Genomic DNA, 16021 nt, shown 5'->3' with positions numbered 1-16021 from the left:
TTTTCTTGCAATGATAATACCCAGACCACCGATTCATGTCTAACCTGAAATGTACTGCCTGTGTTTAACAGATCAATGTACAAAGTCCTTTACAGTAAGTTTACAGATCTGGTTCATGTCAGGCAGAATGACAACATTTCCTCTGGATGACATGAACAGAATGTTGTTGAATTTTCTGTGATATGATCAATCACTCATCATTCATCCTTTAGCAAAAACAACAGAATATTACTAGTTATACTGTGTCTAAAGATAGCAGCTATGTCAGTGAGGACACAAGCTGATCTTAAACTGACCAAAAAAAACGGATAGTTCATAATGTAAGTTATAAGATTCCATTTGGCAACACATCCATGTCAAATAAATAAATGCACCACACGTTAACAGCAATAATATTTCTCTCATTGTTGAACATGAAGCAATAACATCATTACATAGGAACATAGCCTAATAGTTAGAGCAACTATTAAACAATAGGCAGGTAAATGCTGACTAAAGCCAGTCAGATCAAAATCAACCGTGCAACTGTGTTTAAAGGCTAAACATGTAACGTTACATGATTATTTAACTCTGAACAGATTTAACACTTTATGAGTGATGTAGTTAGTACACATATGAACACCTATACAGTATACATTCGGTCAGTTTGACACTTACCGTACCTCGGCTCGGTAGTATGAGGAAAAAACGGGAATGCCAAACCGGACCGATCTGTCGATGGCAATTCTTCACAAGTATAAAAAGTTCTCCTTGCAATAACTGTTACCTCATAACAGTTACTCTTTTAATCTATGTGCTCTGCCTCTGTTTATTTGATACAGCCAAACTCAGAAACCGATCGACCTTTCACTTCTGTAGGCGTAAATAAAGCGGAATGGTGGGAACGGTGGAGGACTGGAGCGCAGCAGTTTCTCTACACGTCCACAGCGGGAATTTACCAATTCTACTATGGCAGATGCACCAGCTTATGAATATTAATTAGGACATAATGACGTTCCTGGTCACCTTCCGGTAGCGTCCAGTCTTGTAACCCGATCGTATTCAAGATCAAATGATTTGGCAAATCACTCTGGGCTACTGAGAGAACGTCACCTAGCGTAATTAATATTAATGTTTCAAAGCCTTCGCCATAGTAACACTCTCGTCTCTTTTACTGCTGCAGGAGCGCCATCTGTCAGTTAGATGCATGCACCATAATACAACCACCACCACCCAGTTCAAATACTACATTTCCAAGTTCAGTCATAAAAAACGTTCACAATTTTCTGCACTTGTTCTTGGGTTATACGTAGTTAATTAATATTTTAATTTGTCATTTTAAAAAAACATTCTGGTATACCATCATCCCAGACAGCAACATAATGTCTGCTCAGATCCGGGCTACGTCTGGTACATGCGGATTAAACGTGTACCACATGTGGATCGGATCTGGGTAGGGTGACCAACCGTCCCGCATAGCGCGTGCGCGCACAGCGTTTGAAGCCCAATTCATGCGTCCCGCAAATTGAGACCGTGTCACGCATAATCAATGCTTGCTCAAAAAAAAAAAAGTTGGTCGCTCTATATCCTCGAGCCCCAGGCAGCCAAACGAACATTACTTGACAGTTCAGCAGGCTACTGTTGCCACACCCACCCTCAGTTGAACTGCAGACTAGGTTGTCAACTTTTTCGTTGTTGTCATGACAGCGCACGCACGTGCATACCAGACACACTGCGAAGGAACGTTTAGATGCGCGCTTTCCAATTAGAGGCGCGCTTTCTCTTATCTTTCTTCCTTATTTGATTCAGATGCTGGTGAAAAGGTTTGAGTCCTAAAGGTGTCCCCAAAGTCCTAAAGGTGTCCCCAGAACACATTTTTTTCCCTGCGCCTGCCTTTACTAACATGCAAGTTCACCATCCTTCCTCCCACTTCTCGTTCCGTGAACCTCTGGAGTTGTGAGTTAAGACTTTTTTTTTTAACTGCTCCTGTGGTGTTGAGCAACTACAATTTCCTGTTATTCCTATAATTTTATATTATAATTTATTTACAGTGAATAAATTGTAATGAAAAATAAATAAAATAAATAGCTAAAGTAAATCGTAAGTGGAAGTGCATCTGTCAATTAATTGAATGTTCAAAATATTATGAATCTTAATTTAGAAAAAAATACACATTGGTTGCATGGCCTATTCATGAGCATACATCAGCAATCACACATGTTTAGGTGAATAGGGCATTATTAATATACCTTGTAAGGTGGTATGTGCTAGAAATGGGTAAACCACTATCAGTGAGTCTGTCCGTGGGGTGGGGGCACCGCCGCGCCAGGCAGTGTCCCACATTGTCCCTCCGAAACATACCCCTTGTCCCCCCTTGGGCTTATTAGCAGGTGGTCACCCTAGATCTGGGCGACACAATGCTGTCTGTGAAGAATACTTTAGATTTTTTTTTATTGATTTTTATTTTTAAAGGCACCATTAAATCAATTGTCAATTAATAATTTCTGTGGACTTTTTTTTTCTTTTTTAATTCACGTGCCCTCTAATCTAACCGCAAACTTCCCCTGCCTCTTGCAACGACATATCTTCTCTGATGACGTGTTTATTGGTGCGAGGGCGAGACAACCCTGTCACGCAAACCACAATCATCCAATCAACTCCCGATAGACAAAATCAAGTCCCACCCGACATTTGTCATGTTTGAAAGGCGTTTCACTACGCTATGTCACAAGAAAACACAATCGTAACTTCCATGTCATGCCCACTTTAAAACTTTCCATTAACCAAAAGAAAAAGAAAAAAAAGAACACAGGTTGTCTATAAAACGGGTTGACTTTATTGCTTAGAGAATACAGCTTACAGCTTTTGCAAAGGCATGTGAATACGCTTCTCAACTACACCTTACCAGTCATCACAAGATATGAGTTAACCACACATTCACAAGTCCACTTTTACACATTGCACCTGTAAAAAAAAAAAAAATCTGCTATCAAAACATTGTACAAAGTGTAAGTTAGAGCGTTCAGCGCAATCTGCACCAAACCACTCTTACCATACAGAGAGCAAATACCATGAGCAGATTTCCAAAGCCTATCTGGTGACTGAATTTTTTTTAATAGTTTCTTCTATCTTTGGTACTATAAGACAGATTTTATTCTGCACATGTAAATCTTTTCCTTGGAATACTGTTCTGAACACAGGGCAGGTAAAAGCCTATCTACACAATCTTTATCCTCACTCGAACTAAAATGAACCAAAAAGCAACATCCTATATTACACAAATCACGTTCTCCGATCTCACTCAGCAGAACAAAGAGAAATACGGTAGCGGGGATGAACGGCTGTAAAAGTCACTTTCCAAAAATGTTCCTCAATTGTGTCTCTTCAAAACTATATAACAAAGACTAATATAAGAGAAATACGCAAATCGCCTAAAACAGGACGCAGCCATTCAAAACAGCAGCTCCTGAATTTAACCAATGACAATTAACATGGTGCGTCTCACATCACAGCCACATCACATGACTTAGCATCCTTCCCACACACGTATGGTGAAACGATGACAACAGCCTTCAATTAAATCAGGAACAAATGAGAAAGAGGGATTTTCAAGAGCTAATAATTCTAGTTAACAAGTGATCACAGGAGAGCACCCATGACTGCCCCTGAACCGTCAGCATGAATTTATACTGTAGATCTGGGATTTAAAAGTTCATATAGAAGACAACACTGCAGAGGTCCTTCTCTGCTAAGGTTTACGGAGGACAGTGTGTGTGTGCGGGAGACCGTACATGTCTGTAAATATATATGTATATATATATATTTGTCAATCTATCTGTGTGCTTCGGAGAAAGCATGCCGGGATTCACATGTCGTCCTCTTCATCTTCATCCTGGGAAGATCCGGCCTGCTGAGCGGAACTGGCTGAAGCCGCCGCTAACTGTGCCTGCTGGGCGGCTTGCTGCATCTGTAACCACTCCTGCTGTGCTAACTCAGCCTGCTGCTGCCGTGCCTGGAAGACAGCACAACTCATCAGAACAGACACTTCATCTAGTTACAAGGCTGGGAACAAACTGGAAAGCTACAGAGCCAAAATTAATAATTCAAGCTCTTCCAGGATCTCTACCTTGGCAAATAATTCCTGCTGTTGACGTAGAAGTTCTTCCTCGGGAATGCCAAGGTTCTCTAGTCGGGAGCTGGCCTTTCTCCGCTTAAGTGCTACAGTTTTACACTCCTGCAGGACGTCTTTTACTTCTGCGATGTATGAACCAAAACCTAGACTTTCAAGTGCTGAAGAAAAACAAACAAAAAAGCATTCACTGTTACATTGAATTTTAGGAGAGATGTACAAGTTTGAAGTGAAATGCACAACCGCCAGTGAACAAGAAACCGTTATCTTAATGCTGTAAATCTTTTACATGACAGTAATACAATCATATCCATCCACGTGTCTTAGAAATGTGAACTTAATACTGAATCTTGTGTATATTAATGCAGCCTGATCCAAGATCTCAGCTGTTAACTAAAAGTTTGTAGGTTCAAACCCACCATAGTGCATTAGATCAAACATTTAAAGGGATAGATTGCTCAAATGAAAATTGCATAATTTCTTTTTTTTTTTAAAGGTTTGGAGTAATATGAGGGTGTGACTTACTTTCTATTTCTATTATTTAAAAGAATAACAGCCCCGGTTTCACAGACAAGGCTTAAACCTAGTTCCAGACTAAAATGCATATTTGAGCTGTTTTAACTGAAAGCAACATGCACTGATATATCTTAAAACATGTCAGCGGCATAGTTTTGTCTCAAGATGCCAGAAACCAGTAATGCTTTTTTCTAAGGCACGTTTATAAAAGCTACTTAAATGTTGAAATTGAAGGTCTAATCCTGGCTTAATCTAAGCCCTGTCTGTGAAAGCCAATATTTTTCAGAACTGTGTAAAAAACTGAAGGACAATTTTAAGTCACTGGTGTCCAAACATTGGTCGCAATTGACTTTCATTTTGAAGACAAAAGAGACCAACATTTTTCTAAATATCTTCTTTTGTGTTTAAATACAGGTTTGGAGTTTGTCCAAATTGTCATGTTAAGGTGAACTTCCATTTAAACCAATCTAACTTGGTTTAATCTAACTTGGTTTAAGGTGGTCCTTCAGACAGAAGTCTCACAGGCTGAGCAGCTGAAAAGTGCCCAAAACCCCTTTAAAAGACCAGTAGACTGGTTTAGTCTTGTTTGACAGGATAGAGTGCACACAAAAATGTAATTGTCAGTACTTCCTCATCCTCAAGTTGTCCCAAACCTGTATGGGTTTCTTAACAGTTAACGGCATCCATTGACTTCCATAGAAGAAAAATAAAATATGGAAGTCAACGGGTGCAGTCAAAAGTCTGGTTACCAACATCCTTTAACATATTTTTTGTTCAACAGAAGAAACCCATAAAAGGTTTAGAACAACGTGAAGGTGAGCAAATGACAACAAAACTCATCTTTTTGGGACAACTATCGCTTTAAGATGTTTTAAACAAGATTTGCTTGGAAATTATGCATTGAAAGTGAATGGTGACTGAGGTTGTCAGACACTATCATTTCTCTTTGTGTTCAACAGAATCAAGCAAGAATTACGGGGGAGGGTGTATAAGAGCGAGGTGCATGACAGCATTTCATTTTTGAGCAAACTACCTCTTTAACTCTAGTTTACTGCACAGGCTTTGAATAAAACCCTCTTCCGAAATGAAAAATGAACTGGGTGCCATCCTCACCGTTTATAACATGTTCAGGGGATATAGTCTTCTTCTCTGATTTATTGCAGATCTCGTTGGCCTCTGATGAGACGAGGTGAATGAACTCTGTGCAGCAGTTCACCACCAGCTCTCTGGCATCGTTCGCTACTCGCACATTGGGAAGCGTTTCTTTAATCATTTTATTGATCGCCGCCCTCGGGATCGTCAGGTCATCGTCGTTCCCCGATGAAGAGGCCATGAGGGACGAGCTGAGGTGCTTCAGAGTGTAAAAGGAATCGAAACCAGGCGAGGAGGTTCAATGGGATGTTAATGATGATACACCCACAGCGACGGCTTTGTGTGGAGATCCAGATGATGTGGTCGGCTTTCTTACACCAGATCGCTAAAACACTGTCTGAGAAAGTGCAATTTTGAATATAGCTTTGAATTCAAATGCAGGGAGAGAGTGTACGTGTTTGGAGGATGAGAGGAGTCAGTACCTTTCGGTTGATCAGTTTACGCTGACTCTCCACATCCACACATCAGTGCTGCTGCTTCTGCTGTTCCTGTGCGCCTTTATAATCATGATTCAACCCCGATCGTTCATTCTCAAGCTGCCTGGGTAAACCGATAAACGCCGCGCTTGTTCAGCTAAAGCACGGTGCAGAAATATTAAGCACCCAAAGCTCTTAATTCATCACTTCAACCATTCGGTTAGCGACCAACGAAATGAACCCCACAATGCAACACTTCCGGATATCCGGTGTTTCTTCTGCTTGTTATTGTTTCGTGGGAATGCACGATACTGCCGCCTACTGTAAGAAACGGAAATTAAGGAATTTAAGCTCAAGATTTGGTTACATAGTTGGGGTCCAAGCAGGGTTGTAGGGTTTCTGTTGTGGTTCTCTTTTTCTCCTCTTTCTTATTTTACTGTAGGCTATGCATATTGTGTATATTACTTTACATTTATGATATTATATCATTGTAATATTATAGTAGACCTATACAATTATAGGCTACACACAGTACACACAGACAAAACCAACCCTCAAGTTTAGCTAATGTGGCACACTAATTATACATAATCATCCTCATAAATGCTCAACTGTGTGATTTTCAATATTGATTTGATGATTTTGATGTTTTTCCTTGGTGTGGCATGTCTTAAAATATAAATATTTGTTGTTGTTTTTGTTGAAAAAAAGGTGAATAACATGAAATTTGGGATATGCAGGTTTTTGAAAGACCTGGCCACAAAGTGGTGCAGTGGTTTTACATTGGTGTTTTACATTTGAATCAAGCTGGATTCAAACTTTTTCCCCCTCTGAATTGCCCCCTTGAGTAGGACTGTTAAATGATTAATCGCGATCCAAAATAAAAGTTTGTTTACATAATAAATGTTTGTGTACTGTGTATAATTATTTTGTATATATAAATACACACACGTGCATGTATATAAAGAAAATGTTTAAGAAAATGTGTTATTTTATTTATAAAATATTTATAATTAATATATAATATAAATTATATTTAAATATACAGTAGCCTATGCAAATATTTCTTAAATATATACAAGCATGTGTGTGTGTATTTAAATATATTAAATAATTATACAGTACACACACATTATGTAGCCTAAACACAAACTTTTATTTTGGAGGCGATTAATCGTGTAACAGCCCTACCCTTGAGTGCTTGGAATTTAATAGCAACATGTTTCATTTCTGCCTATAAAACTCTTTAAAAAAAAAAAAAAAAAAAAAAAAAAAAAACAGAGACCACAGCCAGCCAGGCGATTTGCATTAAATTCAAATTGTACTCAGGGCACTTGTGTCACGCCATTATGGAGAAAAGTGCAAAAAAAAATATACAGGCCATGCTGGATGGTCAGATTTTAACATCACGACCTTTGAATTCACATCAACAGATATGGTCCGCTCCATACTGCAGCTTCTAAGTTATTCTAGATAAGAATCGGCTAGACAGAAAGTGTGACTGCATGTAAAACAATGTTATTTTGCAATGCAGAAGTAAGCTATTTTCTGTGAATGTGTGAGACTTTCGATTCATTAGTCGCTATATGTAAATAACTACAATAACAAAGTGCAAAATGTAAAACTCTCATGTTACCTTTTCTTTTGTAACCTTAATAACTTAAGTTATTAGTTTCATTTATGACGTACACTATACATTAATCATCCACTTAATTTAATTGGATATAAACTGAAAGTAAGGAATTATATATAATATAATATTATATATATATATATATATATATATATATATATATATATATATATATATATATATATATATATATATATATATATATATATGCATATATATGCTGCAAGCAAGCATGTGCAAACTATAGACTACTCGTGTGCTGGCACAACCCATAGACAGTATATAAACGGCACAACCGCAGTTGATTTCATTTTCCGGGTTGCGTCTAGGGAGTCCCGAAATTTGAAGCTTTGTCCCGCGTCCCGCAAGTCATAAACAGTGTCCCGCATTTTAATTTTGTCTGTATTTTATTTAATCGTCCTTTAAATTACAATTCTACAATTAAAAAAATTGATAATTAGAAAACACTGAACATGTGCAGCGCAGCCGTTATTATTGGTTCTAGCCAGAGCGGGAAAACAAACACTGAGAAGAAGAAAAAAAAAAAAAAAAAAAAAACACACACACACACACACAAAAAAATATAAATTCAAGATGCACTGAATCCGGTAAGAACGCATTCAAACTTTTTATTCTTCACTAATGGAATTTATGTGCTTATTTGGAAATGTGCTTTTTAGCGATTGGATTATTATTTTCATTTAATTATTTAGATTGAATAGACCCGTGCTGTTAAAATGAGTTTTATATTAATAGTGACGTCCACAGCGCCGGTCAGCGCCATCATTAACATTTTTATAAAGCCTATTAGCAATTTAAAGCATGTTAACATCACTGCAAAAAGACATCTAATATAAAATCAATATTTATTCACCTAGTATAATAATAGTAAGTTTTCTCCCTCGTGTCCTGCATTGTCCCGCAAAATCAGGTCTGCTGACCTGCAACAGAGCAATAGCCAGGTGGTCACCCTAGTTGCGTCTGTTGCTGGAGCGGCTAGAAGGGTGCGCTGTCATTGTACAGTACGAGAGCGGCCTCTAGAGGCGAAATAAAAACTAGCACTCCACTGACGCCTCGTGGACGTGGAGTTTGTTTTGACCATACTGTCTATGGTTTTGACACGGGACGTGATTCTGCGCGCTGCACAGGACACTTTAAAAACGGATTCAACAAAACGGTCTGTATACAGTGCACTGCATGTTGTCGTAATATTATAAATTAATCTGTTGTCTGGCATTAGTGGTCGTGGAGAACAGCATATTTGCCGTCGAGCCTGCAGAGGAAGCTGAGTATCCTACCTCAAGCGGTTTAATTAAAACAATGAGACTAAAACACGCAAGGCAGACCCAAATGTTTAATGTCTCGACTGTTACCATCTATTTGCATTAGTTTATATCTATGTGTTCCCCTTTATACATTAAAATTGCAGGAGAGTTGCATATTTAAAAGCAGTGACATGAGAAAGCAAACTGTAGGCCTATCAGCGTGCAGCTGACAGACAGAAACATAAATCAGAAATGCATTCGATTTCAGTTAGCCTATTTTTTTATCGTCCCTGTAACACAGGCTATTTTGATTAAATAATCATCAATTGTTCTAAATAGAAGCAAATAACGGGTGAAAGTACATACATATGTCATGTGTCTAAATTCAATGATATGCCTTTGTGTGTAAAGATGGCTATCTTTAAGCATGTCTGTTTGGATTTTTATGAAATGGTAACACTTTACAATGAGTCTTTTTGTAACTAATTAAGGTTAATAACAGTATTATTCATTGTTAATTTCAACATTTACTTATACATTTTAACATTTTAAAGTTGTCTCTTACATTAGTTAATTATACGCTATGAATTGACATGAATGATCAATGAGTAACTCATATTTTTATATTTTAAACTTACAATAAACATTTTTGAAAACAAAATGGAACAGAGTTAAAACTGAACACAATCTTGTTGCTCAAACTGAACCATTTTTAATAATATTTTTTTTCTTCTTTTGTATTTAGCATTGACTAATAGGCTACATTTTTAAATTACATTTAAAATAATACGTTTCATACTTAAGTACAATAAAACATACTTTAAAACGTTAAACTACTTTTACTCAGCTTTTACTCAAGTAATATTCTAAACTCAAGTAATATTCTAAACAGTGACAGGGCACCACCTACTATGCAAAACTCACTTTTACATGGTGTTTGCGCATATGTGTTGGCAGTGTGTGTACATGTGATGATGAACCTGTGGGTGTTATTGTGTACATTGATTTATTGTTTATTATGTTATGATTTAATATGTGTATATTAAATGTCAATGTTTGGTGTTCAAACTGTGTTTTGTACACAATAGTACAATAATTGAACAGAGACTTTGAAGACTTTATATTTATTTTATTTTGCATGTTTATTGGTTAAGAATACATTACATAGTAGGGCTGTTTGTGTTTACATAATAAATGTGTGTGTACTGTGTATAATTATTTTATATATTTAAATACACACACATGCTTGTATATATTTAAGAAATATTTGCATACTGTATATATATTTATATATAATTGATATTATATATGAATTATAAATATTATATATATATATATATATATATATATATATATATATATATATATATATATATATAAAACACATTTTCTTAAATATATACATGAACGTGTGTATTTATATACAAAATAATTGTACACAGTACACAAACATTTATTATGTAAACACAAACTTTTATTTTGGAGGCGATTAAGCATTTAACAGCCCTATTACATAGTAGGCTATATCTTACCTGTCTGGTCCAGTTTGGTAGGGAGTGGCCAGATGACGTAAAGCCCCTGAATTTACCTGCTTATTAGTGGTTATACCATTTACTAGGACAGCGAAGGATAGGAATGCTCTGAAATGGTAATGGTCTTTTTTAAAGGGTGTATTGTTTACCTTTGATTAATTATATTATTCGTGATCATGTTTATCTGTTAAAATGCATAGGCTATGTGATAGAACTGATATTGAACTAAATGTGTACTCATTGTCATGGGTGTTAACCGAGCCCTACTGATGGTATGATGATCCGCTAGTGTTTGGCAGGAAGGAAGATTGCATAGCTAGACTCTAGGTGCTAGAGGGAGGCTAGTTGAGCCATGGTTGAGCCACAGTCGGGTGAAGGGCCAGAGCTTGTACAGCCAATGTCAGATGCGAATGTCTGATGTGAGTCGTCATTGTCAGAGGCTAGATAGATATGATGCCTTGTTTGCTGCTCTCAGCATGTTTTATTTATGTTTTGTTTGTACAGTCTAATTTGAGTATTATTTTTTACTTTATTTGGAGCACATGTGCAGAGACAGCTGTCATAATAAATTCACTTGGACTTTAATGATTACCTACATTGTACTCAACTCATTCCATCTTTTCCCAGGCCTGTCGGCAAAACAAATAACTGTATACAAGCAGCCAACCGACTCATGGCGTTCCGAAACAAGGTGGCAGTTATTGTGGCAGTGGTTGTAACAGCATTCCCGACAGTACACAACCACCCTATAATGATAAAAATCCACCAAGTGTTTTTTTTTTTAAACCCCATAAATCATAAGCAGAATCATAAGTCTCAGAACAAGCTGTTTGCAGAATCTGGGCAAAGTGACGTCACTTTGTTTCCACAGGCCCCTCCCACAACTATTGACGGACACTGCCGTTTTAGCATAGACCTGCCCTGAGTGAGCTGTACACAGTCCGCGTCTGCCGTTGCTATGCAACCATGAACAGCGCGCCTGGAAAACTAATTTGCACGCGCAAAAAACGCGCTGTGTGAACGATTCATTCCTCCTTTCTTGTCAACAAGTGGATTCAGAGCCACCGCCGGTCGCCATGTGTTTATGAAGAGGACGCAACTGTGCACCTTTCGGACAGCGCATCAAGAACCGGATTAATCCAATACTTCGGTACCACCGGTACTATAGAAAAGCTGGTACCGTAACCATGTGATTTTTTTAGTACCGAAATGGTACCGAAGTACCGGGTATTTTGACAACACTAGTTGTAACGAGTGTTTGTGTAATTCGCTGTGTGTATGTTGATGATAATGAAAGGGAGAGAGAGAGAGTTTATGGATAAGACAATGCACACTTCTTGTACTGTTTTATTCAGCTCTTGCCTCTTACAGTGATTTTCTGGAGTGAAAACGGACGCTTCATCTTTTGTGTGATGTACAATAAACTCATCAGTAAATTTTGGGCCATCGTTCGAACAGGGTCCACTACAACAGGCTTGTAGTGGATAAAAGCAAGGTGACAACATAAGTTGTAACCGTAATTAAAGGATAATTCCGGTATTTAACACCTTGAGTTTATATTGTAGTTTGTTTTGGATGAACAAGAGTGGTGGACAACATTTTTTTGACAATGGTTCCTCTCTCGAGTTTTTGACTATAATAGAATTGGCCATGGACCCATTTAACATTGGAGTCAATGGGCATGTCCGAAAATGTCATTAAAACAGCCAATAATGTTCGTTTACAAAACTGTTAAACTGTGTGGTTAGTGGTGTTCGTTGATGATTATAAACAATATATCGTCGCAATATATGATTCCAATCCGTTTATTTTGCTATAGTGGAACTATTTTTTCAGACACTTCACAACTGTGTAACTTCCGCTCAATATTTGAATCTGAAGCGTTAGCACACTCCCGACCACTTGATGGCGATAGGTTTTGTTTGTTTATTTCGCTTACTCTCCCGGAGCACAGTTGCTCTGCTCGCTAGCCTTATGAGAAATGGAAGCGAGCAAAAAGACTACATCGATCAAATGTAAACAGCCCCCTTTCCGTTTCCGGTAGCGCATTTATATTAAAGGGGTCATGACATGAGAAACCAAATTTGCCTTGATCTTTTGGTATATAAGAGGTCTTTGTACCATTAAAATGTTTTGCAAGTTTCATAGCTTAAGACGTCCTCCCCATTATAAACAAATCATTTATTTAATCAAGCTCTAAATACAGCTTGTTCTGGATCCATGGTAAGAAGTGGCGTCACGGTACGAAGTGACGTACCAGCGTTTGCATATGACCGCCTCCAGCACAAGACAACTACGCAAGACAACTACGCTCATTTCGTATCATTGTCGCGCCCGCGCGCCTCACAAGTGTTCAGTTGACGGACAGCGAGTGGGTCTGTGTACAGGGAAATTACGATGCCACAGAATTGCTGTTCCTGGCTGTGGACAAACAACATCTTTGAATACGCTGCGAAAGATCCAGACGTCAGGGAAAAATGGATGCAGTTTATTTTTTGCGGACGTCCCAGTCACGGCAGTGTTAATTTAAGCGTTTGTTCTATACATTTGAAGGATGACTGTTTTGAGAACAAATCCCAAAATGATGCTGGCTTTGCCAGAAAACTGTTGCTCAAAGATAAGTCCTTGCTGACGATTCTGGGCTCAACATCGACGACGCAAACTGTAAGTAATGTATTTAAAACTTTAAACTTCTTTTTAAATATGCCGAATCCGCAAATGTTCTGGCTGGGGGCGTTAATAATTGATGCATAGGCACTGACGTTAGCCAATCACAACAGTGGACGTTAACACTGAACTCTTAAAGGGGAAACACCCCCAAAACAGACTGAATCAGAGGATGAGAAACAGGGTGGGAAAAGGTCATAAATCACTACATTTTAAAAGTTTTTTGTAAAAAAAACTATAGTAATACTATAATTGCACCTAAGGGAACATAATAATAAAATAAAATAAAAACATGTCATGACCCCTTTAACGAGCACTCAGTCCTTCAACAGAATTCAATGGGATTTTACAAAATGACGAATAAAACACGACAGAAACTGTATTTCGCAACACTTTTTGTTTCTGGAACATCAACTAACATCACTAATCACTCGGTGAGTTGCACAGTTTTGAAAACTAATGTTAAAGGTTGTTTTAATGACATTTTCGGACATGCCCATTGACTCCAATGTTAAATGGGTTTCTATTATAGTCAAAAACTCGAGAGAGGAACCATTGTCAAAAAAATGTTGTCCACCACTCTTGTTCATCCAAAACAAACTACAATATAGACTCAAGGTGTTAAATACTGGAATTATCCTTTAAACTAAACTATACCTGTTCTATCTCCATACAGCATATAGGCCTATTCTCTGGCTCTGTATGCATTAATGTCCGACTGACATTTCAGTGTGCATGAGATTGTTCAGGGGAGCGTTTCCCATACAACGACGTAACTCGCTGCTTAACTACCATAGTACGATGCATCGTTGAAGAAATCAACTAGCTAGTCACGACTGTTTCCCAAAACCGTATTGTCGCAAATTGGTCATTCAACCACGTTGGTTAAAGATGCCACGCAGTTGGTGGAGTAATAACAACTTTTATTGAATCTGTTTGAGATTTAATTATTGCTAAATGTTTTGCTATAAATTACGGACATGGCATCAGATGACTTTCTCATTTTTCTCAGTTATTTTGCTTTATTTCCAGATTCAATCACAGGCTCGTTCTTATGTACTAGAGCACGTTCGCACATGGGCACTATTCAAAAACGACGCTTTAAATCTCTTGACAAACTAAAAGACGTAAATGTCATGTGTATTCTAAATAAAAGATATAGATTGTACTGAATGTCAGCTTGCTTATTTTGCTCAAGATACTGATTTATTTAAGGTGCTCTAAGCGATGCTGGGTGACGTCACTTCTTGTTGACGTTCAAAGTATTGTGAAACAAAACGGAGGCTAGCTAGACCCTCCCTCCTTCTCATCCCGTCTCATCCCCCTCCCTTCGTTTCCCAGTGAGCTGCATAAACAACGCCTCCGTCATAAACAAATTTAGTCAAAGTTGTCAATAGCCTATAAATGAACATTCAAATTCATAACCAACAGTGGGTGAATACAATAATTCGCACAAGCTGTCGCCCTACTGTGAGTTTGCTTGATCATTTACAATAAAGATCGATCGCTAGCTGCTCACTATTAGCGCTGACTGCATAGCTCTAGCTAATTATATCCTTGTGTTGGTTAGGCGAACACGAACGTCCATTTAGAAAAACAAAAAAATGGATTTACCCACCTGTCCAGCTAAAACAGAGCTACCTGGATGTCGGATTGGAAGCCCTTCTGCCGGTGGAGTTCTCGCCACCTTTCAAAGGCTTTTCCAGTGTAAATTCGGGACTTCGCGTTCCTTATCCTTTTCCCTCTTTGCAATTTGTTCATCAGAACGTCGTCTCTTTGGTCGTGTGTCGGCCATATCAAACTTAAAGAGAATATAATTCTAACTTCCCTCTTCATGCTTCTCTCTCCTCCACACCCCCCTTCATTTGCACGGCACGCACACTAACCCCGCCCCCCCAAACCCTGCTTGTCGGTGATTGGCTGGAACACTGTTTATGTTTCGTGGTGTGTGTTTGCCCAGTTTGTTTTTGTTGCTGTTGTGGAGCTTGGGCTGTCTACAGAGAACGCGTTTTTCGTGTGTTCAGGGGACAGGCAGCTAGCGGATAGTGAGGAGATGTTTGCTGTATGTGACAAAAAATGTTTTGGCCTAAAAAATGCGTGACATCGCTTTTGAACCTTAAGTCCACGTGTCATGCAAACAAGAAACTCTGCTTCTTCTAACCACAGGTCGAGAGCTGTCGTTCCAACCACAACGCAAAAGGCGAAACGCACCCCTGTTTGTTTGTTGCACAAACTCTTAAGCCCCACCCTCTTCCTGAAAGGGGGCCGGGAGCAGCAGCTCATTTTCATTTAAAGCGATATAGACAACAACGGCATGTTTTTGCACATCCTCAAAAGTGGCAATTTTAACACGCTATAAAATTATCTGTGTAGGTTATTTTGAGCTACAACTTCACATGCACACTCTGGGGACATCAGAAGCTTATTTTACATCTTGTAAAAAAAGGGGCATAATAGGTTCCCTTTAAAGGATTAGTTCACTGTTAAAATGAAAATTCTGTCATCATATACTCACCCTTAAGTTGTTTCAAACCTGTATGAATTTCTTTCCTCTGCTGAACACAAAGGAAGATATTTAGAAGAATGTCAGGAACCAGACAGTTTTTGGTTCCCATTGACTTCCATAGTATATTTTTTTCCTACTATGGAAGTCAATGAGAACCAAAAACTGTCTGGTTACTGACATTCTTCTAAATATCTTCCTTTGTGTTCAGCAGAGGAAAGAAATTCAT

The 16021-nt window shown here is 38.2% G+C and overlaps 2 protein-coding genes across 4 annotated transcripts in view; both read right to left on the bottom strand.

Annotated features, from left to right (window-relative positions):
- The window catches only part of gng12b (guanine nucleotide binding protein (G protein), gamma 12b), a 54764-nt gene extending 53518 nt beyond the window's left edge, over nucleotides 1-1246 (bottom strand). Inside the window, exon 1 of one of the 2 annotated variants that reach the window (XM_079627358.1) lies at nucleotides 658-1246. The gene's annotated coding sequence lies outside the window, so the exon portion shown is untranslated. The remainder of the gene's footprint in view (nucleotides 1-657) is intronic. The other variant, XM_079627359.1, reaches the window with a different exon arrangement.
- A 1546-nt stretch (nucleotides 1247-2792) lies between these two features.
- On the bottom strand, nucleotides 2793-6512 carry dr1 (down-regulator of transcription 1). Of its 2 annotated transcripts, none has more exons than XM_079628485.1 (4): nucleotides 6199-6512; nucleotides 5738-6113; nucleotides 4106-4269; nucleotides 2793-3991 (listed from the first exon to the last, which is right to left on the bottom strand). In XM_079628485.1, the coding sequence occupies exons 2-4, from the start codon at nucleotides 5955-5957 to the stop codon at nucleotides 3845-3847; spliced, it is 531 nt and encodes a 176-aa protein (XP_079484611.1). In that variant the 5' UTR covers nucleotides 5958-6113; nucleotides 6199-6512; the 3' UTR covers nucleotides 2793-3844. The 2 variants fall into 2 exon arrangements, with proteins under 2 accessions (XP_079484611.1, XP_079484610.1); XM_079628484.1 differs by having other exon boundaries at nucleotides 5738-6109; nucleotides 6199-6462.
- Nucleotides 6513-16021: the final 9509 nt, after the last annotated feature.

This window comes from Phoxinus phoxinus, assembly GCF_949152265.1.
Source record: "Phoxinus phoxinus genome assembly, chromosome: 11".
Classification (NCBI taxonomy): Eukaryota; Metazoa; Chordata; class Actinopteri; order Cypriniformes; family Leuciscidae; genus Phoxinus; species Phoxinus phoxinus.
The sequence above is the reverse complement of the archived record's forward strand: the minus strand, read 5'-3'. Positions and strand labels throughout refer to the sequence as shown.

Bases quoted from the DNA above. Each gene is read 5' to 3' on its own strand.
- dr1 (XM_079628485.1), bottom strand. From the start codon at position 5,957: ATGGCCTCTTCATCGGGGAACGACGATGACCTGACGATCCCGAGGGCG. The intron at 4,270-5,737 runs GTGAGGATGGCA...GTTTTTCTTCAG, and splicing joins CCCTGAACATGTTATAAACG to CACTTGAAAGTCTAGGTTTT. The intron at 3,992-4,105 runs GTAGAGATCCTG...GCTGTCTTCCAG, and splicing joins AGCAGGAATTATTTGCCAAG to GCACGGCAGCAGCAGGCTGA.